Here is a 27,969-nt window from a genome sequence, read left to right on the forward strand (position 1 = left end):
GATTCTGAGAATGACTTCCCGTTCTCTTTGTAATTTCTGCTTCCCGATACCTCAAACTATTATTTCATTTCATTGGTACAATATTTTCCGTTCTGCGTTTTAACGGTGGGTCCATGTGTAGTGAATTTGGAGGAAGCGATCAGAAGTGTGAAAATCTGGACTCCAGCGGCAATGGGTGTAGGCTTAAAAGTGTATTTACATCTTCAGAAATCTTCCTTACCCATTGACATTAAACATTTTTACTGCCCAATAGTTGTTACGAGTCTCTAAATTCATAGTCCTTGAGTCAAGGGCAAACTATGTCACTTCCTGAAGCTGCATTAAATCTTGAAACAATTTCTTTTTTATCTCTGATCTTGCCACATTACACCATACCTTGATTGTATACTTCTAACCTAGGCGATATTAGTAATTCTGGAGTCTGATGTAAAACTTTTACTCGGTGTAACCTATATCTTTGTCATATCTGTATTATCTACATGTCTACTGTAATTTTCTTGTAGACACTGAAGATGAAAATCGTTGTGCAATTCCTACAGACTTTAATGCGTGCCGACCTAAGCGAACCATACGACCGTTCCTGCTCGTCCATAGCAGATATAGAGGAAGTCAATGGCAAGAAATGCTTCAAAACATGCCTTACATTGTATGTTGTGTTCTGACAGATAAACAGATGATAGGGTGATGGTTTCATCAGATCAAAGATTGATTTACACAGCTGTTTGTGTATTGTTTGTTATTCGCCCAATTCAATAATATTTCACCCATACGTCATCGGCGTTTTGGGTCAGTGCTTTTTGGAGATTTAAGAATCCTATTCTGAAAAAGCATTCTGTCTTTTTAAAAGTTTACTCAACTTTCGGCAACCAATCTTAGTAAGTCGATAGCAATGATAAGAGGAGCTTCATATGAATAAAGAAACTGAACTGCATCGACCCTGAATGCTAGGGTGGTGCTGTATGACTTTTAAAGTCAAATTGCATCATTTCTTATAAAATTCTGAACACTTTAACATGCCAACCGAATATAAAACACAACATCAGTGAACTGGAAAACGTTTATGAAAATTGTGACACAATGGCAAATAGTGAAAAGAAAAGGTGATGATAACGAACATTGATCAATTTCACAACTCCTATAAGGAATACAAAATTAAAAGTTGGGCAAAGATGACAATGGGCGATCCCTAGATATACCAGATGTGGGATCAGATGCCCAGGAGGAGTAAGTATCCCCTGTTGGCTGGTCACATTCGCCATGAGCCCTATATCTTGATCAAGTAAACGGAGTAATCCATAGTCAAAATCAGTGTGTAAAGAACGGCCGAACACTAGATATCAAACACGTCAGACAGCATTTGACCCAATGATAGGTTATATGAACAAACTAGATCATTATAACGACCATAGAATTTGCGAAATGCTGACTTGATACGAGATTGCTTAAATCCTTCGTAAATGACCTTGATACAACTGAACATTGAGGGAACACAGAGTGTAGGCTGACGGAATCACCATCTCCGTATTCGTTTTCTGTCGTTTAACGTCTTTTGTTTCCGGGTCACGATTTGTAATGTGTTCTTATCCCAAAACGAGATGACGTTTGAATTTTTATGAGGACCAAAACTTTTGAAATAGAGATAATAGATGTTAACACTTGCCTCAAAGGCTGTCTATAAATAAACATGTTACTAAATCAAGGGCTGTGTGTTTGTGTTCCTGCTCGTACAGTGAATTTTCACCTTACGGCTCTACAAAACTTCCTTAAGAGCCGTAAGGCGAAAATACTATCAGGAACTGGTTGTCAAATATTGCATGATAATTTTGGATTTTATTCTTTTAGATTAATAAACAACTGTGCCAATTTCTTCATTAATCAATTGTTTGATTTGATTGCTTAGTTTTACGCGGTGTTGGCAATTTTCCAGCCATTTTATGGCGGTTCACTAACTGAAATATGTTTGGTTGTGAGTGTTGAGTTTCCCTGACTAATCAAGAAATCTGAGACTTCTCTAACATTTGTGTTGCTTGGAAACACAAAATATAGATGATTGACAATGTTATACAATGTATGGTTACTTATGAAATAAATGTCAGTTTTGAAAATACGTTCAACTAGACGTACTACATGTAGGTTTATAGAGATTCATGCGCGCATTGTTCACACCACACATTCATGAGGAAATGGCTATCATTATAACTTGTATAGATATTAACAAGAGGTACTGTGAGCAATGCTCACTAAGAATACCCCCGCTTACCCCAATCTCCCAAAGGGTGTTGTTAATCGGTATAAATTACCTCTTTCCTGAGTGTAAAAATATGGTATGCTTTTGAAGAAGAAAATGGAAGATATAGTCCGAACACAAATCCATGTCATAAACCTATAATTTTGACCTTGAGATCGAAGGTCAAGGTCATAAAGAGATCATGAATGTACATGACACAGTCTCATGGTGATACACCCATGTCTTATGGTATGACTATGTCAAAACCCTATAATCAATTTTAACCTGAGTTCAAAGTTCAAGGTCATATAGAGGTCATGAAGGTACCCGACACATCGTCTCATGGTGATATACTCATGTGTCAAATATGGTATGCCTATGTCAAAGAACAAAGAAGTCATGGCCCTGACACGAATCCATTGTAAAAACCTTTAATTTGACCTTGAGGTCAAGGTCAAATGGAGGTCATGAAGGTACATGACACATCGTCTCATGGTGATACACTCATGTGTCAAGTATGGTATGCCTGTGTCAAAGAACAAAGAAGTTATGGCCCGGACACGAATTCATTGTAAAAACCTTTAATTTTGACCTTGAGGTCAAGGTCATATGGAGGTCATGAAGGTACATGACACATCGTCTCATGGTGATACACTCATGTGTCAAATATGGTATGCCTATGTCAAAGAACAAAGAAGTCATGGCCCTGACACGAATCCATTGTAAAAACCTTTAATTTTGACCTTGAGGTCAAGGTCATATGGAGGTCATGAAGGTACATGACACATCGTCTCATGGTGATACACTCATGTGTCAAATACGGTATGCCTAAATCAACGAACAAAGAAGTTATGGGCCGGACACGAATTCACTTTAATTTTGACCTTGAGTTCAAGGTCATATAGAGGTCAGGAAGGTACTCGACACATCGTCTTATGGTGATCCACCTGTGTGTCAAATATGGTATGCCTAAGTCAAAGAACAAAGAAGTTATGGCCCTGACACGAATCTGCAAGGACGGACAGACAGACAAAGTGATTCCTATGTACCCCCCTGAACTTCGTTCGGGGGGTATAATTAAAGACAAAAATCATTGGGAATGTAAACATGACGTCTTCCACAGCACGGTATGTGAAAATACAGATGAAATATTTGTAGCACTGGAATTTGAAGATTCAAACGGCACGTCACGGTCGAGTTTCCTTTCGTGGGTAGAATACTTTAGAGAGACACTCATCCGCCGGTGGCAGCGATTTTCTTTCTCCGGTAAATTGTAGTTCTCGATGACATTTTTTCTTTGGGCAATCGGTAATTTTGAAGGCGTCATTCATGCAGATTATGATTTGTGAAAGCCATGCCTCCTCCTCATCCTCCTGAAATTTTAAAGTTAAAAATTGTTAAGTTTGAGACATGATCAAAAATGTCCGAGATCAGCAACGTAAATTTAAAACTTATTAGAACTTTAAAAAAGTTTCTAAAACAATACAAGGGATATCTGCGAAAATTATTTTTGAGAATAAACTTTTGAACTCTTCCGACATGGTCATAAAACGTCACTGTGACAGTTTATGTGGTGCCGAGATCCCCATTGCGTGAATTATAAAAAGGCCTGGGCATTTACACAAAGGACATTTTCAATTTTATGAGTCATAGAGAAAAAGTATATGGTGCAATATTAAAGATATGCATTTCAATCCGAGTCTAATAATATTTTGGCGTTAGTCTTGCCGACCTAATCTAGACCGGATCACATGTCTCTCACGATCAGTGTAGATCGCCTAAAGACAGGTGATCTGACCTTCCTCTGCATTTCAACCACATTTTAAATCTTCCTCGGTCATTTTCTAGGTAAAGCACAATTTGTATGTATAACGTTTATGGAATTCTGATTATAGTTAACTTTGTTACTTACATGTATCAGTGTAACGTCGAAAAGAGACTATATATTACATATGTAAAACACCGCAGAAACAGACAGGTGTGAAGTTTCGCTACTGAAATTGATATTACCCTTACATATATGTACATGTACTTGTAAGTTTGGTGTATGTAACTAGATGGCGTAAGTTAAGTGGTTTTTCAAGCTTCGTAACCAGGAGGTCCTGCTCTTGCCAACATAAAAATAGGCTGTGATTGCTCGTTTCTTAAAACACTCGGCATTTTGAAGTAAGAGTCACGTGTCTTTTGGATATAACCTTTGGATATAACCCGTGTCGCGGAAGGTGATAGCACGTAAAGAACCCTCACTGCTACGGCCCCAAGTACTAGGAATAGGTATAAATTTGTGGTAATTAATATTCAACTGGTAAATTCTCAAATTGAGTGAAAATTTCTCAAAGGGGCGTTATTTGTGAAACTGCTCCCAAGCGTGGCCTCATCCAAATGGTCCAATGTCAGTTTAATACGCACGCCGTCAGACATAAAGCTCAAATTTAATACAACATATGTTCCTGGGGTATTCATCTTAAAATCAATCTTTTGATATCGCTTAAAAATCACAAACTTGTAAATATCAAAAACACGGTGTTTACAGATGCGATCGTGCAACAAGATTGTAAAACATTGATGCCTCCGTATAGCAGCAAAGTTGATAATGACCTCTAGTATGTTATTTTTTTTTTCAAAAGTAGCTAAAGGTCAAGGGAACGAGAGGTCGTTTTACAAGGAAAGGAAAGTCGTAGCACTAATCATTCAAAAGTTATGGCCTAGGTTAAAGTTTTAGCAGACGGACAGGCCAATAACTGTATGCTGTCTAATCTCCGATTAAGGGGACCTATGAATTATATTCAGTATTAATCAACAGTGCAGAATTTAGACTGAAATATTTAGTTACCTGGGTAATTCCACAGATGAGAATTTAGACTGAGATGTTTAGAAACCGGCGTAATTACACAGATGAGAATTTAGACTGAGATGTTTAGTAACCGGCGTAATTCCACAGATGAGAATTTAGACTGAGATGTTTAGTTACCTTGGTAGTTCCACACAGAACATTTGGTTGACCCCCGGTACCTGTCTTCACAGCCTGCTCAATATCCGACAGCTGAAAAAAGACATGTTGAATATACATGTACATCATAAATGAACATCCAGCACATGAAAAGTACCGACATACCTTCTCAAGTTTTCATTAATATTGTCCTATACTGGAAAATATAGTTAATAAAATTGTTCATGTAAGTATGTTATAAAAATAGGTTTCCTCCTTTAATCATTGGGAATGTGTGCAACAAAATTTAATGGTTCTAATCTTAAAGAAAACATAGACTCTCTTGTACTTTCTTTTTGCATGGATCGATCTGTCCTTGGATAGCAGTTTATCAATAATATTTATATCTTATTAAAAATTGCCGTCCGAAGAAGCACTTGTACTTCTTTTATGAGGTAAGGGTACTATGTCGTGTTGAATTATAAAATGTTGTCAGTAAGTCATGTGATAGCTATTGTAATACGAGTCATAATGACAACACCGCTCAACAAAGACGTTAAATTTATTTAACAACACACAAAGAAGAAAAAAAATAAGAGATTCAACAATGATACAAAATGGTAAAGAAAAATCCTGTCTCTGACTATAAAGTCTATATATGATAATGATAAACCAACCCCCAACCCAGGATGGGGACAAGTTAACCTACTTAACTTAGATGGGGGGGGGGGGGGGGGGCAAGGCCTACGAAAATGAAAACTCCTACTTGAATTACATATTTATTTACATAACTCCTAACCTTTAGGTTTTGGGGTCCAAAATAATTTAACAGGACCCATCAGAGAAAGGCAAGGACTGTTGCAACCTGCTAAATACCTATTAAGCCTGAATCTAAAGTGAGATACTTACGGCAAGTTAATGCTTTCCAAACCCCCAAATAACTAACGAAAATCAGGATATTTATACTAAATTGGGACAATTGATTGATTGATTGTATGTTGTTTAACGTCCCGCTCGAGATTATTTCACTCATATGGAGACGTCACCACTGCCGGTGAAGGGCTGCGAAATTTAGGCCTATGCTCGGCGCTTATGGCCTTTGAGCAGGGAGGGATCTTTATCGTGATACAGGACCTCGGTGTTTGCGGTCTCATCCGAAGGACCGCCCCATTTAATCGCTTCTTACGACAAGCAAGGGGTTACTGAGGACCTATTCTAACCCGGATCCCCACGGCAAGGGACAATAGAAAATCATAATTTTGAATATATTGAATAGAATACTGAGGGTATGAACTTTACCCGTATTTTAGTACCACCCATAGAGGTTAAATTATAATTTTATACTTCCGAACAATTATCCAATGAAAATCAAGGTTACGAATATTAAAGATTGTTTTGATGATTGAACACGTGGGCATCTGTAGAAACTGTCAAATAAGACTTACGTGTAAATAAACAACTAAATGAAGATAGTACAATGTCAATATATAGAATAAAACAAATAATATTCATGTAAATTCATTTCTGCTACACTCTTATGTCGATTGAAATAGGGTTAGTATGTATTTTAGAGCAAACAGGAAGTATAAAGCGATGTATCAGTGTTAGCGTTACCGAGTAGGATTGACCAGACTTGATACCAGCTGACATAAGCATCCTGAAAAAAACAAAACAAAAGGCCCTTACAGTGTAGGTGTTAATTGAACCTGAAAACCACGCAATTGAGAACAAAAATTAGAAGTTTTGAATTTTGATAGTGGAAGCATCCATTTTTGGATCACCTGAGTAAACTCAGGTGACCTACTGCAATTGGTCCTTCATACTTTTGGATCGCTTGCATATGTGACGTCATTTTCATCGTATATTTGCTAAATGATACACAAATCAAAGTCCAAATTTTGCTACAAAGGTCGCAAATATTGAGAACTAATGGTGAGCATTGACACTTATGTTTAAAATGAAATAAACACAAATTCCTGTCGGTAAATACGATTCTCTACGATGCTCTACCGACCCTCGCTTCAGAACAAAAATCGTCGCTAATCGACCACCCTTGCATTTTATAAGAGTGTAAAACAATAGAAAATAGAATTACTCATCGAATTACATTCTTATATTTTAATTAAAATCTCAACAATCGCTTGCATCGAGACAACTTACCATCTATGCATGTTAAATTTGGGTATCGATTGCATAACCGGAAATCGATCTCTTTTGATTTCTATACATAATCTCTTGTTATGCAATTGATCGATTAGCAGGCGTGTTGTAGGCTTTTAGAGATCGAAAAGAACTTTTATATTATTTATTACCGAGACTTTTGTGCGACCAAAACAAATTAACAGCAACCCTTGAGCTAAGTTTGAGCCTCACCTGCTACGTTTCTTTCTAAGAAATTTATAGCGTGGAGAAATCCTTGACCAAGGCAAACTAAGCTTAAAGCTTAGTACTGGGTTAAAACATGCTACATTATGTTCCTCTTACAATAAAAATATCGCATGTAGCAAGAGGAGGTCAGGTGTGTCGTTATTGTCGGCCGCCAGGAAGACGGTATGAAGGTGAAGATAACGAACAGTGATCAATGTTATAACTCGTATAAGTACGCTAACTTAAATATTACATATAAGATATTGATTACCTGTCGACGTCATATGTCCTACGGAGGTCAATGGTTTTCTTGAAATACTGAAGTTCAGTGGCAAGATCTTTCTTCTCTGTCGCACACCTTCCATGGGTTTCCCATTCATGTTTCCTAAAATAGGAAAATTATACGCTAAAGGTGTCAGTAAATATACTGATTTATATGTTCACATTAAAGATGTCAGTAAATATACTGATCTATGTGTTCATACTAAATGTGTCAGTAAATATACTGATCTATGTGTTCATACTAAATGTGTCAGTAAATATACTGATCTGTGTGTTCATACTAAATGTGTCAGTAAATATACTGATCTGTGTGTTCATACTAAATGTGTCAGTAAATACACTGATCTGTGTGTTCACATTAAAGATGTCAGTAAATATACTGATCTGTGTGTTCATACTAAATGTGTCAGTAAATATACTGATCTGTGTGTTCATACTAAATGTGTCAGTAAATACACTGATCTGTGTGTTCATACTAAATGTGTCAGTAAATATACTGATCTGTGTGTTCATACTAAATGTGTCAGTAAATACACTGATCTGTGTGTTCACATTAAAGATGTCAGTAAATATACTGATCTGTGTGTTCATACTAAATGTGTCAGTAAATATAATGATCTGTGTGTTCATACTAAATGTGTCAGTAAATACACTGATCTGTGTGTTCATACTAAATGTTTCAGTAAATATACTGATCTGTGTTTCTCTGTGTTACAGTTGCACGTACGAAATGAACGTCAGACCTAACTTTGTAATTGAGAACCGCTGAGTCTGTTATCCTTACCAGAATGAGTATAAATTTCCCTTTAACAGGTTTGGCCAGTATTTCTTCAGCTCACTCAGTAAACTCTATAGTAAATGAAATCATGTTTATTTAATACTAGGGGTGTTTTGTTCACTGAAACACAAATTCAAGAGAAGAAAGATACAAACCTTTATTTCTTCTACATTAAATGGATGGGATACGTTGCAGTGTTCTGGGGAACAGCCACCATCACTCAGAGAGGGCCTACGCTCATATATAAAAAAGATATATATAAAATATACACAGCCACCATCACTCCGAGAGGACCTACGCTCATAAATAAAAAAGATATACACTGTATATAAAATATACACAGCCACCATCACTCCGAGAGGGCCTACGCTCATATATAAAAAAAGATATATATAAAATATACACAGCCACCATCACTCCGAGAGGGCCTACGCTCATAGATAAAAAAGATATATATAAAATATATGGTCTTTATAACGATCTAGTTTGCCAATACAACCTGTCATTGGGTTAAATGCTGTCTGACGTGCTTCATACCAATTGTTAGACCGTTCTTTACACATTGACTTTGACTACGGATTAATCCGTTTACCTGATCAAGGTATCGGGCTTACGGCAGGGGGTGCGTGCTCCTTCTAGGCACCTAATCCCACCTCTGGTATATCCAGGGGTCCATATTTGCCCAACTCTTAATTTTGTTTTCCTTATAGGAGTTATGAGATTTACCACTGTTCGTTATCTTCACCTTTTTATGTTCAGTAATAATCAATACGAAAATGGGCCGTTAGTGAATTTCTTGGCAACGAAATGAATTGAAGTACCATAACATGTAATGCATTTTTGTCTGCATTGTATACTGCATTCAATAGCAGGAGGATTAGTAGTGCATTACAATTAACAATTTTCATTACCCAAAACCTGGTTAGAAACTACTTTTAAAAAGTATTACACGTGCGTTACAATAATCAGTGGGAATCGTTCAAAACACTGGAAAGAAAATTAAAGTGGGCCGAAATCAAATCTAATTGAACACAATTGACTGCTACAAATGCGCATATCTAATCGACATCTGGAAAGAAAATACATCTTGAAAATATCTAGGCCAAATTCTTATTGAGTTCTTGTGGAATAATTTTAACAGAATTCTGCCCCTTGGACCTGGAAAATGTCAGACAATTCAGTTTTCGCTTATATCAATCTTACATGGACATTTTTATTTAAAATTTGGATATGAATATATTATGAAAACATGTCGGTTACACTAATCTTCCGGTCAGATCATTTGGACTTCGAAACAGTACCCACAACTAACAGTTTGCGCGTATTAGTCCTCTGTCGGCGGAGCCGGAAGGGTTTTTTGTTAGAAGTCCGTCTGACGATCTAGCTTATCAGTTTTCCTCACCTTTTTGTCATGAAAGGCGAAGATAACGAACAGTGACCAATCTCATAACTCCTATAAGCAATACAAAATAAATACTTGGGCAAACACGGACCCCTGGACACACCAGGGTGGGATCAGGTGCCTAGGAGGAGTAATCATCTCCTGTCGACCGGTCACACCCGCCGTGAACCCTATATCCTGATCAGGTAAACGGAGTTATACGTAGTCAAAATCAGTGTGCCAAGAACGGCCTAACAGTCGGTATGAAACACGTCAGACAGCATTTGACCCAATGATGTAAAACTTATATGGTACCAATTTTGATGCACCAGATGAGGTTTCAACAAATAATGTCTCTTCAGTGATGCTCAACCGAAATGTTTGAAATCCGAAATAACAATGATAGGTTGTATTGACGAACTAGATCGTTATAACGACCATAGAATTTGCGAAATGCTGACTTTAATCGAGACTGTTGAAACCCCTGTACCATCAACTTGTTTGTCAGTAGCTTGCCTCGATTTAACTGACTATACGCATCATGCTTACAGATACTCATTTGATACATTGCTCTACCATGACAGATCAAGTTCAAATATTCTCCCAGTCCATTGATTGTGTGCTGGGTTATGGTCCTTCGACTTTGCAAATTAATGCAAATACGCACTTTGTTCGTTTTACTTGCATACATTTATTTGATATTTGGTACATTGCTTTACCATGACATGCTACAGATCAAGTTCAATTTTTTTTTCTTCCGGTCCGTTTATTTCTGCCTAGTTGTGACCCTTGGACTTAGAAACTAATCGCAAATACTAAGTTTTCCGCACTTTTTTGTAATGTTGTAGTGCTCGCAGATATTAATTTCATGTTTCATACATTGCTTTACCATGTCATGTTACAGATCAAGTTAGAATTTTGGTTGTTTTCTTGATAAATGTTGAGGAATTCCAGGTAATCAGTTAGTATTAATGCCATCGATGGTGGGTGATGTTTATTTTCTGCAACATTTCAGACTATATAATTCCTAATTAGTCACTAACTTTATTTTCCTATTTCTGACAAAATGGAATTTGAATCTGTCGTACATGGCTTTTATTTCATGTGACCTAGTTAACCGTGTGCATAGGAAGCGACTAAATGGGGCGGTCCTTTGGATGAGACCGCAAAAACCGAGGTCCCATGTCACAGCAGGTGTGGCACGATAAAGATTCCTCTCTGCTCAATGGCCATAAGCGCCGAATATAGACCTAAATTTTGCAGGTATGGTGACGCCTCCATGAGTTAAAGATTCTCAAGAGTGATATTAAACAATATACAATCAATCAGTCAATACACGTATATGGGTGTGGTCGAAGAGTCATGGTCCTTGGGTTAGGGCATTTGTGTCGCTCCGATACATTTTATTTTGTTTTCGTCTTCTGTGGAGTACGTGATAAGTATTCTATCGTATCCTAAGTTATTCTATTCCTCGGGTCATCCAATCCCTGGTGAATATTGTGTTCACAGTGAACACAGGTATGGGTCGATACTTATATTTACATGTATTACCAGTATACATTAATTATCAATTGAAGTTTATTTGATATGGGGTTTTACAGTACATCAAAGATGCGAGTGCTGTTGCATGAAGCGATGACCTAGAATCTGAACTCATATCTATAATTGGGAGGTTGTCCGGATAAAGTGTCTATTATCACGTTTTTAAATATAATGTAATAGATGTATAATTTCATATCGAGTTTAAGATCGATGCTTTTATTGGGAAATAAGACACACTGAAACAGCCTAAATTAGGTTTATTATTTCTTAACATTTTTTGCTCTTTCCTGCACTTAAAAGACACATCTATAGTGAAAACTTACCAAAGTCCATGGATTCCCCATTGCATAGCATGGAAGCTACAGTTTCGAGGTTTGTGCTGGATAATCACAAAAGAGAAAGAAAAACAACAATGTACAAATTCAATATCACAGATGTGATGGCATGTCCTATGATATCGCCAATAATATATTCAAATAACTTATTTTCACTTGATTCCCGTGGGTATCCGGGTTACAAAAGGTCCTCGGTATCCCTTACTTGTCGTAAGAGGCGTCTAAATGGGGCGGTCCTTCGGATGAGACCGAAAAGAAACCGAAGCCCACAATACAAAATAGAGAGTTGGACAAACACGGGATACCTGGATATACCAGAAGTGAGATCAGGTGCCTAGGAGGAATTATAAGCATCTGCTGTCGACGAGTCACACCCGCCTTGAGCCCTATCTCTTGATCAGGTAAACGGAGTTATCCGTAGTCAAAATCAGTGTGCCAAGAACGGTCTAACAATCGGTATGAAACACGTCAGACAGCATTTCATCCAATGATAGGTTGTATTGGCAAACTATGTCGTTATAACGATCATATTATTTGCGAAGTGCTGACTTTACATGAGACTGTTGAAACCCCTGCACTATCTGGCTTGTCGCAGCTGGTTACGGTTTTTGTAACCATACAGAATTTTGAGCTTTTCATAAGAATTTCTATTAACAACTGGTAAATTCAGGTAAAGCTGTATTTCTTCCTGTTATGATGGCTACTTTTTATTTTAGTCATAAATAAATCTTATTTTTGGATCTTACTCCAATTTCCTGTTAATCTTTCCAGTCCTGGTCGATATCTCGTAAAACGTATGGAGTACTTCAGGGTAAAATCCTTGTGACACTAACAATTCAACTTGATCACTAACGGAGTTTCTTCATATTTATGTAAAATGCATTATCATCTGCATATTATGTTGATTGGATAAGCGAGAACACGTTCAGCGTATAATACAATTTTATGCTCCCATATAGGCGACATTGTGTCTGTCCGTCCGACCTCACATCTCCTAAACCTTTCATCAGAAATTGATGATGATTGATCACACAAATAAGTAACAAGTAAATGGCTTTCAAATATAGCTCACTCGAGGTCGTTTGGAAAGGTCAAGGTCTGTCACAACACATACCTTATTGAAGGAAAAGGTTATTTTAACAGGTTTTTGAAGAAGTATTGATTACATATCGTACAAATAACGAATAGGCAAAGGTCAAAGTAACTTAGAACATTATTAAAAACTAATTCAACACTCAAGTCTATTCATCTTTTGGACCGAGGTCTTTCAAGGTCATTTTGGAAAGGTCAGCGTCACTCAGAACATGTACACGATTCATATTTCGACGGTTTTTTGACATATATTGAAGGATATGGCTTTCAGGGATAGGTCATTTTATAATGCGGTTATTGTAGTCTCATCTGAAGGACCGCTCAATTAAGTCGCCTCTTACGACAAGCAAGAGGTACCGAGAACCCCTTTTGTTTATTAAAAAAAAAAACTTTCAAAAGATATTTCAACAGTTACTGATATTTTAGACAAGGTCAAAGTCACTGTACATATACCTAATACATAGGAAAACTTTCATTGCAAAAGTGTTTGCTCAGGTATTATTAAGTAATAGAAAAATGGCGTTCAGACAAAATCATTCAAGGTCATCTTCTAAAGGTCAACGTCAGTCAATATACACTATATATATATATATATATATATATATATATATATATATATATATATATATATCTCGAAAAAACTCCATTTCATAATATTTCAACAATCATTGACCATTTGTCATGAAGTAGTTCATTGATTAATAACAGTTCGTGGAGCATATATCAGGTTTACTGATATTCATTTTAAACAAGAGGGGCTACTGACAAATGAGTTGATGTTACAAGTACTAGACTTTCAACAGTCTCGTTTAAAGTCGGCATTTCGCAAATTCTATAGTTGTTATAACGATCTAATTTACATACACAGTTTGTTATTAAATTGCATACTGTCTGGTGTTTTTCATACTAATTGTTAGGCCGATCTTTACATTCCGATTTAACTACGGATTACTCCGTTTGCCTGATAAAGATATAGGATTGACGGCGGGTGTGACCGGTTGACAGAATATACTTATTCCACTTCTGGTGTTTACAGGGGACTGAGTTTACCCTACTGTCAGTTTTGTATCTTTATTAGATTGATTACTCACTGTTCGTTATCTTCAGCTTTTTCATAAAATTCAATTATTGTTTAAAATTACTCGTCAAATGCCATCGACTCTAGGATTCAATTCATCAAATGACATAGGCTCTAGGATTCAATTATAAGAAATGAAAATGATTTCTATATAGTGAAAGCTTTTAAACCATAAGGTGTAAAATGTCCCGTCCCACCTGACCTTAAAACCACAAATATTGTAATTTGAGGAGATATTACTTTCATTTTATATATTTCAGAATAATACGATTAACTTTTGCAGCGGTATGTCGATTTGAACATGAACTTCTGAAAGGTCAGATACCATTGTATTTCATAATTCCCTGCTAACCATACTCATGGAACACAAATTGGAATATGATATCAGCAAGTATTACGTCTTTATGATGGAAAAGTGACATTCGTCATCACAGGTCACATGTACATTGTCATGCTTTGTCAATACCCTGCACTTAGTTGCTTTCTTTCCTTGCAACGCTCTAGTAATACTTTCATGAAAGCCAATAGAATGCTTAACGAAACGCCTATCATTGGGTCAAATGCTGTTTGAAGCGTTTCATACCGATTTTTGACTACGGATTACTCCGTTTACCTGAAAAGACATAGGGCTCACGGCGGATGTGACGGTTGACAGGGGATGTTTACTCCTTCTAGACACATGATCCCACCTCTGGTATGTCCAGGGGACCGTGTTTGTCAAACTCTTTTGATTTCCTTGTGGGAGTTATGAGATTTATCACTGTTTGTTATCTTCACCTTTCATACATGTGTATTATCACTTTCATAAAACATAACGAAACGCTAGATAGTATCAATTTCATAAAGCCTGAAAAAACGTAGCTGCAGAACTGTAGCTCTCTGAAAAAATATTTTGACGGATCAGAGAGCTACAGTTCCACCCCTAATAAAAACCTTCGATTTACGGCGCACAAAAAGCTGCGCACGGTTGAGGCCTGATATCGAATTGACCCGGTTACCTAACATTGCTACGTCAACACACAAATTCATTTGAAGCTGGGAGTTTTCGGGTCGTATGGGGCTTTAATGAATATTTGAAGGTATGTTTGGACACAACTACAGTAGGAAAATATGTTAAGATTTTTTTTATATTAAATTTATGAGACAGCAACACAAGAATACAACGATAGCAGGTCTCAACCATGCGCAGCGTTTTGTGCGCCGTAAATCGAAGGTTTTTATTAGGGGTGGAACTGTAGCTCTGTGTTCCGTCAAAATATTTTTTCAGAGAGCTACAGTTCTGCAGCTGGACAAAACGCTTATTCATAATGCCTAACATCTGCCTGAAAATTTCAGTTTCACACAGCAGATTAAACTCGAGCCTAACAGAACAGTCTTTATTTAGAGCGTTCCTCGGAAAGGAATACCACTTAAAACAAAGGCCAGTTTCAATAATAACGAATCGCATGCAAGGGTTGACACCCCAGCATTAAAGCGTGATATATGAAGGTGTGTATCTTGTATAAAACACATAAAGTGCTTTCGAACCTAAATATTTGAGATTTTCGGACATTTAATTCAGACCTCGATAATAAGCTATATGTAAATAATTATCAGACCTCGATAATAAGGTATATGTAAATAATTATCAGACCTTGATAATAAGCTATGTGTATAAATAATTTCATACTTACACCCATATTGTTGAATTTACAGAACGTGACCGGCCATGACAAACTTAACATAAAGGAATCCCATTTCTTACGCTCACAGTGGACTCTGAAACAAATATACAAAATTAAGATAGTCTTCGTCCACGAATATAATGAGATGAAAAGAAAGTCAAGTCTTTTAAATATTCAGCAAGGCAAAAATACATACGTGGAAACGACCACCACAGACACCACCAGCAGGATTGCCTTCATTTTTGTGAAATGCTTGAAAACTGACAAATATTGTATCTTATTTGTTATATGCTTCCTACTTATAAGGAACTTCGCTCTCGTGTCTCTCTGGAGGGATACACCTGGAGTGTTTGTATAAGGAAATTAAACGAGTTATACCAGTTCATAGTGTGTATGGTTAAGGAAGAAATAGTATTTCCTCGCGCTCGTGACTCTAATACAATACATATCTTTGATATACATAGTTAATTTTCTTTCTTTCTTGAGATTGGGTTGGAGATTAACGTCTGTATAGATACTCATGAGAACATCTTGTTTCACTTGACCACCATGATTAGTATGTTTCACAACTCAAACAATAGATTTACCAAATCACTAGGTACACCCCCAGTCTAAGCTAATTATCAATGATTGGTAACAATCAAGTACAGAGCGTCACGCTTTCTGAACAAGGTGTATTGGTATGGAACACTGAATACATCAGTATATAGAAACAACCTAACTATTCTTGAAAATTACTCACAGTTCACCCTCGCTTGGTTGTTGAATACAGGTTAACTCCCCTGGAAGAAACTAATATTACCAAGCTTAGCCAGGATAAAATTGCGCCAATCAAGACAAATACTGATTATCTGGATTAAAGAATAGTTGATTGATTGATTTTTTTAACGCCGTTTTGGCAATATTTCAGCCATTTTACGGCGGTTAACTAATTGAGTTATGTTTGGTTTTGATTGTTTGAGTTTCCCTGACGGACCCCAGTGATCCTACTCTTTTTCGAACATCAGGGAAACGATCTTTTGCGTGCCAAGGGGGTTGTGATCCTTGACACGGGACACCCTTTTAAGTCCCATCCGACTGACATAAAAGTTAAAAATACATAAACGGGTTTTTAAAAAAATTATTCGTGTATATAAACAGTTGTATTATAACAGTTTTCAAATTTTTCTATAAAAGTCGCATTCTTGTAAATATTGTATAATATATAATGATTGTTGATATTTGTAAAAAGTTCTTTCATTGATTGAACACTATTAAAAAGTCTATTTCGTATGGGTGTAAAATCATCACATTCTAAAAGAATGTAATGTAGAGTTAATGGACAGTCACAAGATATGCATTCAGGCTGAAGTTCTCTGTTTAAAGGGACCGGTTCACGATTTCCCCCCAAATGTTGTTTTTCACTTTTAATGATCAAGATCTATTGTCTAATATATGTTTAAAAGATTTCACATAGAATTATCACAGAAGCTCATTTTAGGGAGTTTATTATTTGTATTGTAAACAAAGATTGTGGCATGTTATTGTTTACGAAATTTTCAAAAGAAATGGATTTTGATCAAAGTTTATCATATCTTTCACATTTCAGCCATTTTGGGGGTAAAATGTGTCATCTAAAAGTTAAAATTTTTGACTCTGCAAAATTAAGATGCTTTACATTACAAAACTATTGTTTCACTGGTTTGTTTGTATACATTAAAAGACTCGAGTCTTTGTTTACATAACACTGATTTAAGACTAAAATGTTGCTTTTATTCTTGCATTCAGAAAGTAAAAATTTTTGGCTGTCAACATTAAATGAGTTATATTTTCAATGTTTAACATCAAAAATGAAAAATATTTTTCTAAAAAAAAATCGTGAACCAGTCCCTTTAATAGGTAATAATGGGTCAATTTTGAATGTCCGATGCGTATTCTAGAAATACTGTAAATGTATTACATTTGGCTGTGTATTGTATTTAGCGCCTTTGGCGGAACGCAGCTTCCGCTAAATCAAATACATCGCTAAATGCCATCCTTAAATCTAGATGTTTAAAGTAATTCAGGTATGCGCTAAATCAAATCTACGCTAACTTGTTGAAAAAAGATTTCCGCCAAATATCGTACACGCCAAATATAATACGTTTACAGTAATCACTTCGTCTTGGCGTTTCATTACGATGTTACACGAATTGGATTATGTAATAAAAATTACTGAAGGGTTATAATGAATAGAAACAACAAAATAATTCAAAGGACTGACTCCCCCCCCCCCCCCCCCATTTTATTTTGTTTTTCATTTTAATAATCAAAATCTACTGTCTAATGAGTTTAAAAGATTTCACTAAAACATTAAGGCTATACATTATCACAGAAGCTCATTTTATAGAGTTTGTTATTTGTTTTATGATAAACAAAGTTTTCGGAATGTTATTGTTTACGAAATTTTCAAAAGAAATGGATATCGATCTAAGTTTATCATATCTACATTTCAAGCAGTCTTAAGGTAAAATGTGTCATCTAAATCTAAATTTGTGACTGCGCAAGATTTAGATGCTTTAAATTACAAAAGTAACATTTCACTGGTTTGTTTTCAAACAAAAAAAGACTCGAGTCTTTGTTTACATAACAAAGACTTACGGCTAAAATATTGTTTTTATCTTTGCATTCAGGTAAAAATTTTGGCTGTCAACATTAAATGAGTTATATCTTTGTTGTTAAACTTTTCTCTCGCCTACTCTGTTTGGTCCCTCACATCGCCGGACACCAAATCTATTGGTACTCGATTGATTGATTAAATATAGTTTAACATCGAGAGTCTTTCATTTATTTGGAAACATTGGTACTCGAGAAAAGTATATGGACATGGTACTGAACTGTTTCTACTTCCGCATTCTCGCAAAGCAAAGGGGATCCCGGGCGGTATCTTGTGGGACACACAGTATGAATTTCCCATTCCCATTAATGTGGAGTATGGAAATGTGATCATTAGTCATGTGTTCTAAGATAAACAAGGATACATATCTACGAGGACGAAATAGTTTTTTCCTAGTTTGTTTTGATTGGGTTAGACTCCGCGTCATGGGTTAGTTGTTTTATAGACTGAGATACGAATTTGCCAATAAACTCTGAAACTCTTGCTCCAGAGTTACTGCTTGCGCCTTTTGTATTGGTTCATATGTGCAGCGAAGTTCGTAAGCTATAATAGAATCTTACTATGTTAGTAAATATTGTAAAATTATTTAAAAACCTACTTTCGTTTTCGATAAACAGTGGCGGACACGCTTCAAAGCCAAATGGCGGATCTGAGTCAGTTTTACTTTTTTTAATGGCAACTTACGATGATAATATATGAAGTAAATTAGTTATTTATTGATGCTTGATTTTGGTCTTCCAGAAAAATAAAATTTGATAATTGTTGAATAAATAAATAAAATTTGCCTGTTCATTTCTTCTATCCGTGATTTTAGTCTTGAATCAGTCTTATGGAAATCTCTACCCAGAGTTATCGTTCCATACACTCACATATCAACGTCTCAAGGGTTTTACAAGATTTTTGTAAAATGGCACGTATGCTCAAATAAAGTATGGTTTCGACTTCAGTTACAACGATATACGTAAATAAATAAATACTGAGCAGATGTCAAGTTTTTTGTGACACAGGAAGCATTGATTTAGGTTGAAACTCGGATATTGGGTTGTTCTATTGCACCAGGCCTATACATAGGTACATGTACGTGAAGATTGCATGGTAATGGGGAAAAAACTACAAATAGTTGCTTGTCCTACATTTTCCCCGATATTTTATAAGATAGTTCTTAGTTTTAATAGCCGCAAAAATGTGGACTTACAACTTGTACGTGTGGAATATTATTGCTTATTTTGAAACGTTGTCAGAGGTATATGTGAGTGTAAGGAACGATTACTCTGGGTAGAGATTATTCCAGAACGCTACGCCCATATATAACAAGGCAACATCATATAAACGCTGTACAACCAATCGCATATTCTCTAGCCTTTCCGGCAAACGAGAAGTTGCGATTAGTTTACAACATGATCAGCATAAAATTCTGTGGATGTTCGGTGTTAGTTATACTTATAATAGTTTTAACTAGGCCCATATTTATCATTTTATGAAGATTTATAATCATAATACTTTTATACATCTCATTCAACGAAGGACACCCCCTCTCGAGACCAACGATCTGACACATCGATCAATTTTGAAATACGATATTCATTTGATATTTTCGATGTTATTTTTTTCTCGTGATTATAGAAGTCACTGTTACGACTATCTTTTTGTAATGATTAATTAACAGTTACTGATACGAAGTAATAAGTCGAAAACTGTCCAATATGTCAGATATCGAATGGTCTGGGACTGTTCTAGGACGTCTGCGTCTTATAGCTTAAAACATTTTACCGAAATTATGTTGTACACTACCTGACAATGTCCAAGAAATCAGGCCACTGTTGACGATATAGCAGTTTTTCTGTTTGTCATTCCATTGGCAAATCCAGATGGGGGTTCTGGGGATCGGAAAAATTTGCTTTAAATGGGTAAAAATCACACAATTTGAGGGTCCCTGCATTAATATACTGTAGTGCATTATGTTTTCGATTATTGCGTTTGACGAGAAGAAACGATGTGTATTCATACTTTTGCCCTTAAATTGTCGCACTAGACAAAAACTACCATTATCAACACATTCACAATACTGGGTTTTAAATTTTGAAATTATTAACAACCGTTCATTTTGTTTTTTGGTCAACTAACGGCATGACGAATTACAATTGGATTCGTAAAATCATTATCTAATTTTCAATGCGGAGAGAGATAATTTATGTTACATAAGGAACATTTCATTTGAAGCTCCAAGTGACTTCCTAATAATCAAGTTTTGTTTACCGTATATACAATATATATGATTGATATCAATAAATATAACATAACTAATGTACGCAATTATTCAAAAAAAAATTCTTAAATTCATTTGAATTAGAGGTATCGTTTATTTAATTCAACAATTCAAACACCCACTTAAAAAAGTTTTTCCTCTATGCAATATTATTTAATTGTGATTTCCCGCGCTTGCGCGCGATTTCATCTAGTATTACACATATATTCCAAAGGTTAAAAGTTTATATTACATGTGTGTATCATTGTTAGGCCGTTCTTTATATACAGAATTTTACTACCAAATACTCCTTTTACCTGATCGAGATTTAGGTCTCACAGCGGGTGTGACAGGTTGTCAGGCGATGGTTACTCCTCCTAGGCTCCTGATCCCACCTCTAGTGTGTCCAGGGAGCCGTGTTTGTCTGATCCCACCTCTGGTGTGTCCAGGGAGCCGTGTTTGTCTGATCCCACCTCTGATGGGGCCGTTTGTCTGATCCCACCTCTGGTGTGCCCAGGGGTCCGTCTTTGTCTGATCCCACCTCTGGTATGTCCAGGGGTCCGTGTTTGTCTGATCCCACCTCTGGTGTATGCAGGGGTCCGTGTTTGTCTGACCCCACCTCTGGTGTATCCAGGGGTCCGTGTTTGTCTGATCCCACATTTGGTATGTCCAGGGTTCCGTGTTTGTCTGATCCCACCTCTGGTGTGTACAGGGATCCGTGTTTGTCTGATCCCACCTCTGGTGTGTCCAGGGGTCCGTGTTTGTCTGATCCCACCTCTGGTGTGTACAGGGATCCGTGTTTGTCTGACCCCACCTCTGGTGTGCCCAGGGGTCCGTGTTTGTCTGACCCCACCTCTGGTGTGCCCAGGGGTCCGTGTTTGTCTGATCCCACCTCTGGTATGTCCAGGGGTCCGTGTTTGTCTGATCCCCCACATCTGGTGTATCCAGGGGTCCGTGTTTGTCTGATCCCACATCTGGTATGTCCAGGGGTCCGTGTTTGTCTGATCCCACCTCTGGTGTCTCCAGGGGTCCGTGTTTGTCTGATCCCACATCTGGTATGTCCAGGGGTTCGTGTTTGTCTGATCCCACCTCTGGTATGTCCAGGGGTCCGTGTTTGTCTGATCCCACCTCTGGTGTCTCCAGGGGTCCGTGTTTGTCTGATCCCACATTTGGTATGTCCAGGGGTCCGTGTTTGTCTGATCCCACCTCTGGTGTCTCCAGGGGTCCGTGTTTGTCTGATCCCACATCTGGTATGTCCAGGGGTCCGTGTTTGCCTGATCCCACATCTGGTGTATCCAGGGGTCCGTGTTTGCCTGATCCCACATCTGGTATGTCCAGGGGTCCGTGTTTGCTCAACTGTTAATTGTGTATTCTACAAAGGAGTGTTGAGATTGATTTCTGTTCATTATCTTCTTTTTTTCATGTATATATACATCGAACTTATTTTAAAACTGAGTTTCACATGTATTGTTCTTGTTTGATTATGAGATTAACCTAGCTGTATGTGAAATAACTTAATGTCTTTATATAAAAACTTAACAAAAACCCTCAACAACTCAAACAGGAAAATCCTGTGGAAGTCATATTCTTTTAAAAATCTAAACTAATATTGCTTTTGTCGAGAAATCGATTTTAAATCGTATATCAAATCCTCCTCCACTTCTTTCTCATTTCAAAAATTTACAATCCAGATTGAAACCTTAAGTAAGTATATTTAGCTATGGCTTGTGTGTCAACTCCGATGGATGACAGGCAATAAATATCTCCAATGTAGGACAGGAGTATTACGGGAGATACACTTAGTTATTGAAAAAAACGGACCTCAGCTGAGTGCCATTTAATTCAGATTGAAGATTTTCAGGATTTGATTGGATGGATGTTTAATGCTTGAGATGTTTCACATATGTAAAAGACGTTAATTCTCGACGCCTATCAACACGTTTGGCGGTCTGAATATCGTGTGAGGAAAAGAAAAAGAAGGTATACTAACATTTATTTACATTTAGTCTGTTTATTTATCAACTCATAACCGAATAAGTATTACTTTTTTAAGGGTTATTTTATATAATTGACAGTTTGCAAATATCTACAAATCTGTGTGTTGCATTTTAATGATGTTGTACTCACGTGGACCAGTTACAGATTTCATATCACAAATGTAGTCATTTATTTCTCACTCACTTAAATCATTTCTAGATTAAACTCAACAAGCTGTAACTGGCTGTAAATCAAGTCGAAATGTTTACTTCTTTAGACAAGTATTTGACAAACATTGTTGCGATAACTTATTGAAAAGTCTTGACATTTTCAAGTGTGATATACTTAAGTACACTAAGAGTCTGCCTACAGAATTTTATTTCTCTGTTACAATTAAGAGCAGCTTGTGTTTTGTGTGTATATTGTTTTACGTCCCATTGACCTATCTATAGATTCAAGGTCGTAGCATCGTAGGTTCTTTATTGTGCCAACGCCTGCCGCGATACGGGACCTCGGTCTTGTCATTTGAACTTAAAATGACGGACCTTTTGAGGAGAAACAACCACTTGCAATGTTAAACAATGAAGTTTGACCATAGAAACCTGTCCCGAAATAATTTGTCTTTTTTTTTTTTTTTTTTTTTTTTTTTTTTTTTTTTTTACAGTGATTGTTCTATATATAAAATATTGAAATGGAGAAATCTTGAAAAGGAAGATTCTCTACCATAATTTTTTAACAAACCGGTTATCTAATTTTCTGACGACTCTCGTCGCCAGCAGTGTAGCTTGGGATAGGAAATGTATTCAATTTCAATGTTCTGTAGTAAAATTTTAATCAACGCGCATCTTTAAGAGCCAGATTTCTTTTGATGTGTAGGTCTGGTGATGGGTCTTCCGCTTGTAGTATCGCGGTGAATTTACAGTCGATCTAGGTAACTTGAACAAAAGTAACTCGTACATATAAAGAGGAGGGAATGTTATCAAGACAAATGCTATTTTATCAATTTCGATTGTCATTTCTATTTTATATATGTTGCACATAATCATATTTATACAAACTTTATTTTTAAAACCGGACATACACAGCAAACCTAATGCATGTAAATACTAGCTATTTACATTGGCGCTAGGGAGTCGTTTTGAGGGAGAAAATCGGAGGAACCCGAGCGGGCGACCACAATATTCTCTAACATACAACCACTGCTGATCACAGGGATCAAACTCGGGTCCCAGCGGTGAATAGCGTGTGTGTTAACCACTACTCTATACGGAATAGCGAGTGTGTTAACCACTACTCTACCCGGAATAGCGAGTGTGTTAACCACACTCTACCCGGAATAGCGAGTGTGTTAACTACTACTCTACCCGGAATAGCGAGTGTGTTAACTACTACTCTACCCGGAATAGCGAGTGTGTTAACTACTACTCTACCCGGAATAGCGAGTGTGTTAACCACTACTCTACCCGTAATAGCGAGTGTGTTAACCACTACTCTACACGGAATTGCGAGTGTGTTAACCACTACTCTACCCGGAATAGCGAGTGTTAACTACTACTCTACCCGGAATAGCGAGTGTGTTAACTACTATTCTACCCGGAATAACGAGTGTGTTAACCACTACTCTACCCGGAATAGCGAGTGTGTTAACTACTACTCTACCCGGAATAGCGAGTGTGTTAACCACACTCTACCCGGAATAGCGAGTGTGTTAACTACTACTCTACCCGGAATAGCGAGTGTGTTAACTACTATTCTACCCGGAATAACGAGTGTGTTAACCACTACTCTACCCGGAATAGTGAGTGTGTTAACCACACTCTATCCGGAATAGCGAGTTTGTTAACCACTACTCTACACGGACACCCAAGTATAAAAAAATATGTACTTGTGTCACATACATATGTCTTGATAACTGTTAAGTTTGTCAATGATTTATCTTCTTTTTCATGCACGAGTTACATGTACTTTGAGTTTGAGTGACGCGTTGATTAAATTTGATAACAAAATATATTTCCTATCCATAGCTACTTGGCCGATGACAGAGATGGTAATTAAATTAGGAAAATAGGGGAAAGAATTCCCTGTTTCGAGATTCCTCCCTTTCGATATTTTATACACAGAATGGTCACTACATAAAAGAAGGCACGTGACACATCCTTTTGTTGTGACGCGGCTCTGGAATCATGAAGAGAACCCGTGGGTTCCATATAATACAACCACGAGGCTACCACGACCGGTTAGTAGGTTATGTTTAATCAGCGACAAAGTTACCTGATTTTAAAAAGTAATGTAAAAACAATGCTATGATATTTGTAAATATACGCATTATAAAAATTTTACATTGAAGGTCAAAACGATTTCACGTTAAATTCACGTGTAAACAGCGACACTTCAAGTAAATCCCCTAAACCTATACAGGAAAGGTTTGCAATCGATACATATATACTATAAAATCTAAATAATAAATCAGGGAAGTACAGGGTTATTGTCGTCGTTGTTCCAGTACTATCGACACTGAAACACGACCCCAAACACCGGACGTTAAGAAAACTTGGTAAAATAAAAACAAACACAATCAATTTTTCACAGGATATTTTTTATTTATTTGTTGTTTTCCCTTTTAAGAATTCAAATATATAAATTGGAAAGAAAAGAAGTCTTATATTATTATTTTTTATTCGTTAGGGCGTGTTTTGAACATTAAGATAAGTGTTTGTATTAAAAAAAAAAAGAGAGAGAGATTTTTTTTCAATGAAAAATGATTATTTCTTTGCATCAATATTTGCTATCTTCAACTTTCAGAAACTGAAATAAAGAAAATGTAAACTGAAATGACCCAAGTTCAACAACCTCTCAATATTCAAAACGTCAAAGAAAATTAAAAACTGTTGAGAATCAAAATCCTTGCACTATGCACATCTTTAAGTTATTTACAAATACCATAGCTTCTAGACTGTGAGAGGAATTATAATGGCAAACCATGTCCTTTATTTAATATAAATTTTCCTCAAAATGGACAAGTTCAACAACATGTAATTATCTTAAAAATTGAAGAAAACCAAAATCCTTACCACATGCGACGTGCCAATACAAATATTCTGTAACATATTAAGGTCCTCACTTGAAAACTGTGGAAGGAGAAGTGAAAGCCAAATCATGTACTCTCTATGCAATACTTCCTCAAAACTGACTAAGTTCAATAACCTGTAATTTTTTCAATAATTGAAGAAAATAAAAAAAACCTTGCCATATGCATACCTTCAATATGTAAAACTTATACGGTACCACTTTTGATGCACCAGATGCGCATTTCGACAAATAATGTCTCTTCAGTGATGCTCAAGCCGAAATTTTGGAAATTCGAAATAACAATAAACTTGTGAGAGCTAAAAGGAAAACTAGAATGAGCAAAAAAAATGGAGCCAAATTCGTCCAAGGAGAAGAGCTATGCATGAGGGAGATAATCCTTAATTTTGAAATGAATTTCTAAATTTTATCCCAGCAATTAAATATTCATCCGTATTTCCAAGCTAGTAACGAAGTACTTAGCTACTGGGCTGTAGAGACCCTCGGGGACTAACAGTCCACCAGCAGAGGCCTCGACCCAGGGGTCATAATGTACAACTTATACGGTACCAATTTTGATGCACCAGATTCGCATTTCGACAAATAATGTCTCTTCAGTGTATATCCATATAAACACTTTGTAAAATAAGAAGGCCCTCACTTGAAAACTGTGGGAGGAGTTCACCGAACAAATCATCTACTCTTTGTAATATCTCCTCAAAACAGAATAAGTTCAACAACCTGTATTTTTCTCGAAGAAGAAAACCAAAACCCTTGCCATATGCACATCTTCAATATCCATACAAACACTGTAAAACAAGATGGTCTTCGCTTGAAAAATTGTGGGAGAAGTTCGCCGGAGAAATTATGTACCCTCCATATAACATGGAGGGTACATATAACATATGGATCAAAACTGCAATATGACCTAGAATGATCCACAAAGAAGCTACCTAGCAAGTTTCAGCTTGATATGTGACAGAGAAATAAAATTAGAAACAAAACCACGAACGGACGGACGGACATACCGACATCGCTGTGCCATAACACAATGCCTAAAGACGGATGTAAAAAAAACCTATGGAAAACGGAAGTTTAGTCAGCTAAAACAATTCTTTCTGGTTTTACTTGATTTACAACACACGTAAAAATAGTTACCATATGTAGCGTAATTATAATCTCAACTTCGCCGACATGAACGTGCTGTTAACTTGCTTTTAAAGTCTACCTAAACTTGCTGAATTCCTCTTTGAAATGTTGAATGTGCTTGCATTCTAACATTTGTAGTACTAACACGTGTAGTACAATGTACTATATCAGTAGTACTGATACTAATAGTACTATTATTTGTAGTACATGTTCGTTTTAGTGAAAAGTAGACTGTAAGTCGTTTCGGAATTTGGACAATTCGTGTATGGAGAAGTTATAAACGATAACCCCAGAACAATTACAAAGAAACGTATATACAATCTAATCAAATATCAACAAATTACTTGGAGGGGGAGAAAACCACAGGATATTTTACATGTACGTTTCGTTAGTTTCAAATCTAAAGTCCACGAGGTGGACAATATATATTGGACAAATTGTTTAAACTGTATCCATAGCAACATCTTTCATTTAGTTTTGATTAATGATGTTTTTATGTTAACTAAATTGTTCCGATCTAGCACGCCCCTGTATCAGTCTGTAGTATTGTCTTTCTGTGACGTAGTGTGGGTACAGAAACCACTAGATTTTATGACCAATTTGTTTAATTCAGCACGTATGTTATCAGTTTTGTAGCCTGTGGTATAAAACACACTAATAATACACAGGTTACATAAAATCATAGTGCAGACACTGTTTGGATAATTATGAATATGTCTGATCGAACGACAAAATAACTGATGGTTAAGTACCACATCTAAACCGCATAATAGATGGTTGTCTTTTGATTAAAATGTAGTTTTATATATGTATGCAAATAGGCAAGATTTTTTTCTTCGAAACGACACTAAAACGCATGTAAGGTTAATGCTCTCAATAGAAGTGATCTTATCAACCACATGATGTTTTTTATTCACACCGTCTCCGTTATAGAGGGAAAACGTATTACAAAGGGGGACAAAAATGAAATCTGCAATCAAACAGTAAAGTTTGTACCCAATTAACTTTGGTTTGCATCGAAAAAAGTGAAACTTGTGTGAATGAGTGCAGGTGGACTCTGTTCTTGACAGCTGAGAAGAGAATGGGTTGTACGTCAGATAAAATGGCGCTGGTGACGATATCGAAGGACGAGAAGCAACTGGTGAAAGATTCATGGAATTTATTTGTATCCCGAGGAGATTTCGCTGATACCGGGTCGTATATGTACAAAGTGTAAGTCCCT

The 27,969-nt window shown here is 36.6% G+C and overlaps 3 protein-coding genes across 5 annotated transcripts in view; 1 reads left to right on the top strand and 2 right to left on the bottom strand.

Annotated features, from left to right (window-relative positions):
- Positions 1 to 1,041: 1,041 nt before the first annotated feature.
- On the bottom strand, positions 1,042 to 16,027 carry LOC125650013 (ribonuclease Oy-like). The gene is made up of 9 exons (XM_048877952.2): positions 15,872 to 16,027; positions 15,685 to 15,769; positions 11,830 to 11,885; positions 8,739 to 8,814; positions 8,590 to 8,654; positions 7,795 to 7,908; positions 6,771 to 6,813; positions 5,199 to 5,270; positions 1,042 to 3,600 (listed from the first exon to the last, which is right to left on the bottom strand). Exons 1-9 carry the CDS (start codon positions 15,913 to 15,915, stop codon positions 3,415 to 3,417), a joined length of 741 nt encoding a protein of 246 aa, XP_048733909.1. The 5' UTR covers positions 15,916 to 16,027; the 3' UTR covers positions 1,042 to 3,414.
- A 3,097-nt stretch (positions 16,028 to 19,124) lies between these two features.
- Positions 19,125 to 25,842, bottom strand: LOC130055239 (uncharacterized). 2 transcript variants are annotated; one of them, XR_008803526.1, is made up of 3 exons: positions 25,604 to 25,842; positions 20,873 to 21,927; positions 19,125 to 20,187 (listed from the first exon to the last, which is right to left on the bottom strand). XR_008803526.1 is itself a non-coding variant. In XM_056167154.1 (2 exons), the coding sequence occupies exons 1-2, from the start codon at positions 25,688 to 25,690 to the stop codon at positions 20,953 to 20,955; spliced, it is 1,062 nt and encodes a 353-aa protein (XP_056023129.1). In that variant the 5' UTR covers positions 25,691 to 25,842; the 3' UTR covers positions 19,125 to 20,952. The 2 variants fall into 2 exon arrangements, 1 of the variants encoding a protein (XP_056023129.1); XM_056167154.1 differs by having other exon boundaries at positions 19,125 to 21,927.
- Positions 22,231 to 27,969, top strand: part of LOC125650021 (neuroglobin-like) — a 14,268-nt gene continuing 8,529 nt past the window's right edge. The window contains exons 1-2 of one of the 2 annotated variants that reach the window (XM_048877963.2): positions 22,231 to 22,535; positions 27,818 to 27,959. In XM_048877963.2, the coding sequence (XP_048733920.1) occupies positions 27,829 to 27,959 (131 nt within the window). In that variant the 5' untranslated portion in view covers positions 22,231 to 22,535; positions 27,818 to 27,828. Of the gene's footprint in view, positions 22,536 to 27,621; positions 27,960 to 27,969 lie in introns of those variants that run through there. The other variant, XM_056167155.1, reaches the window with a different exon arrangement.

The sequence above is a fragment of the Ostrea edulis genome, chromosome 5 (genome assembly GCF_947568905.1).
Source record: "Ostrea edulis chromosome 5, xbOstEdul1.1, whole genome shotgun sequence".
In the NCBI taxonomy this organism is placed as follows: Eukaryota; Metazoa; Mollusca; class Bivalvia; order Ostreida; family Ostreidae; genus Ostrea; species Ostrea edulis.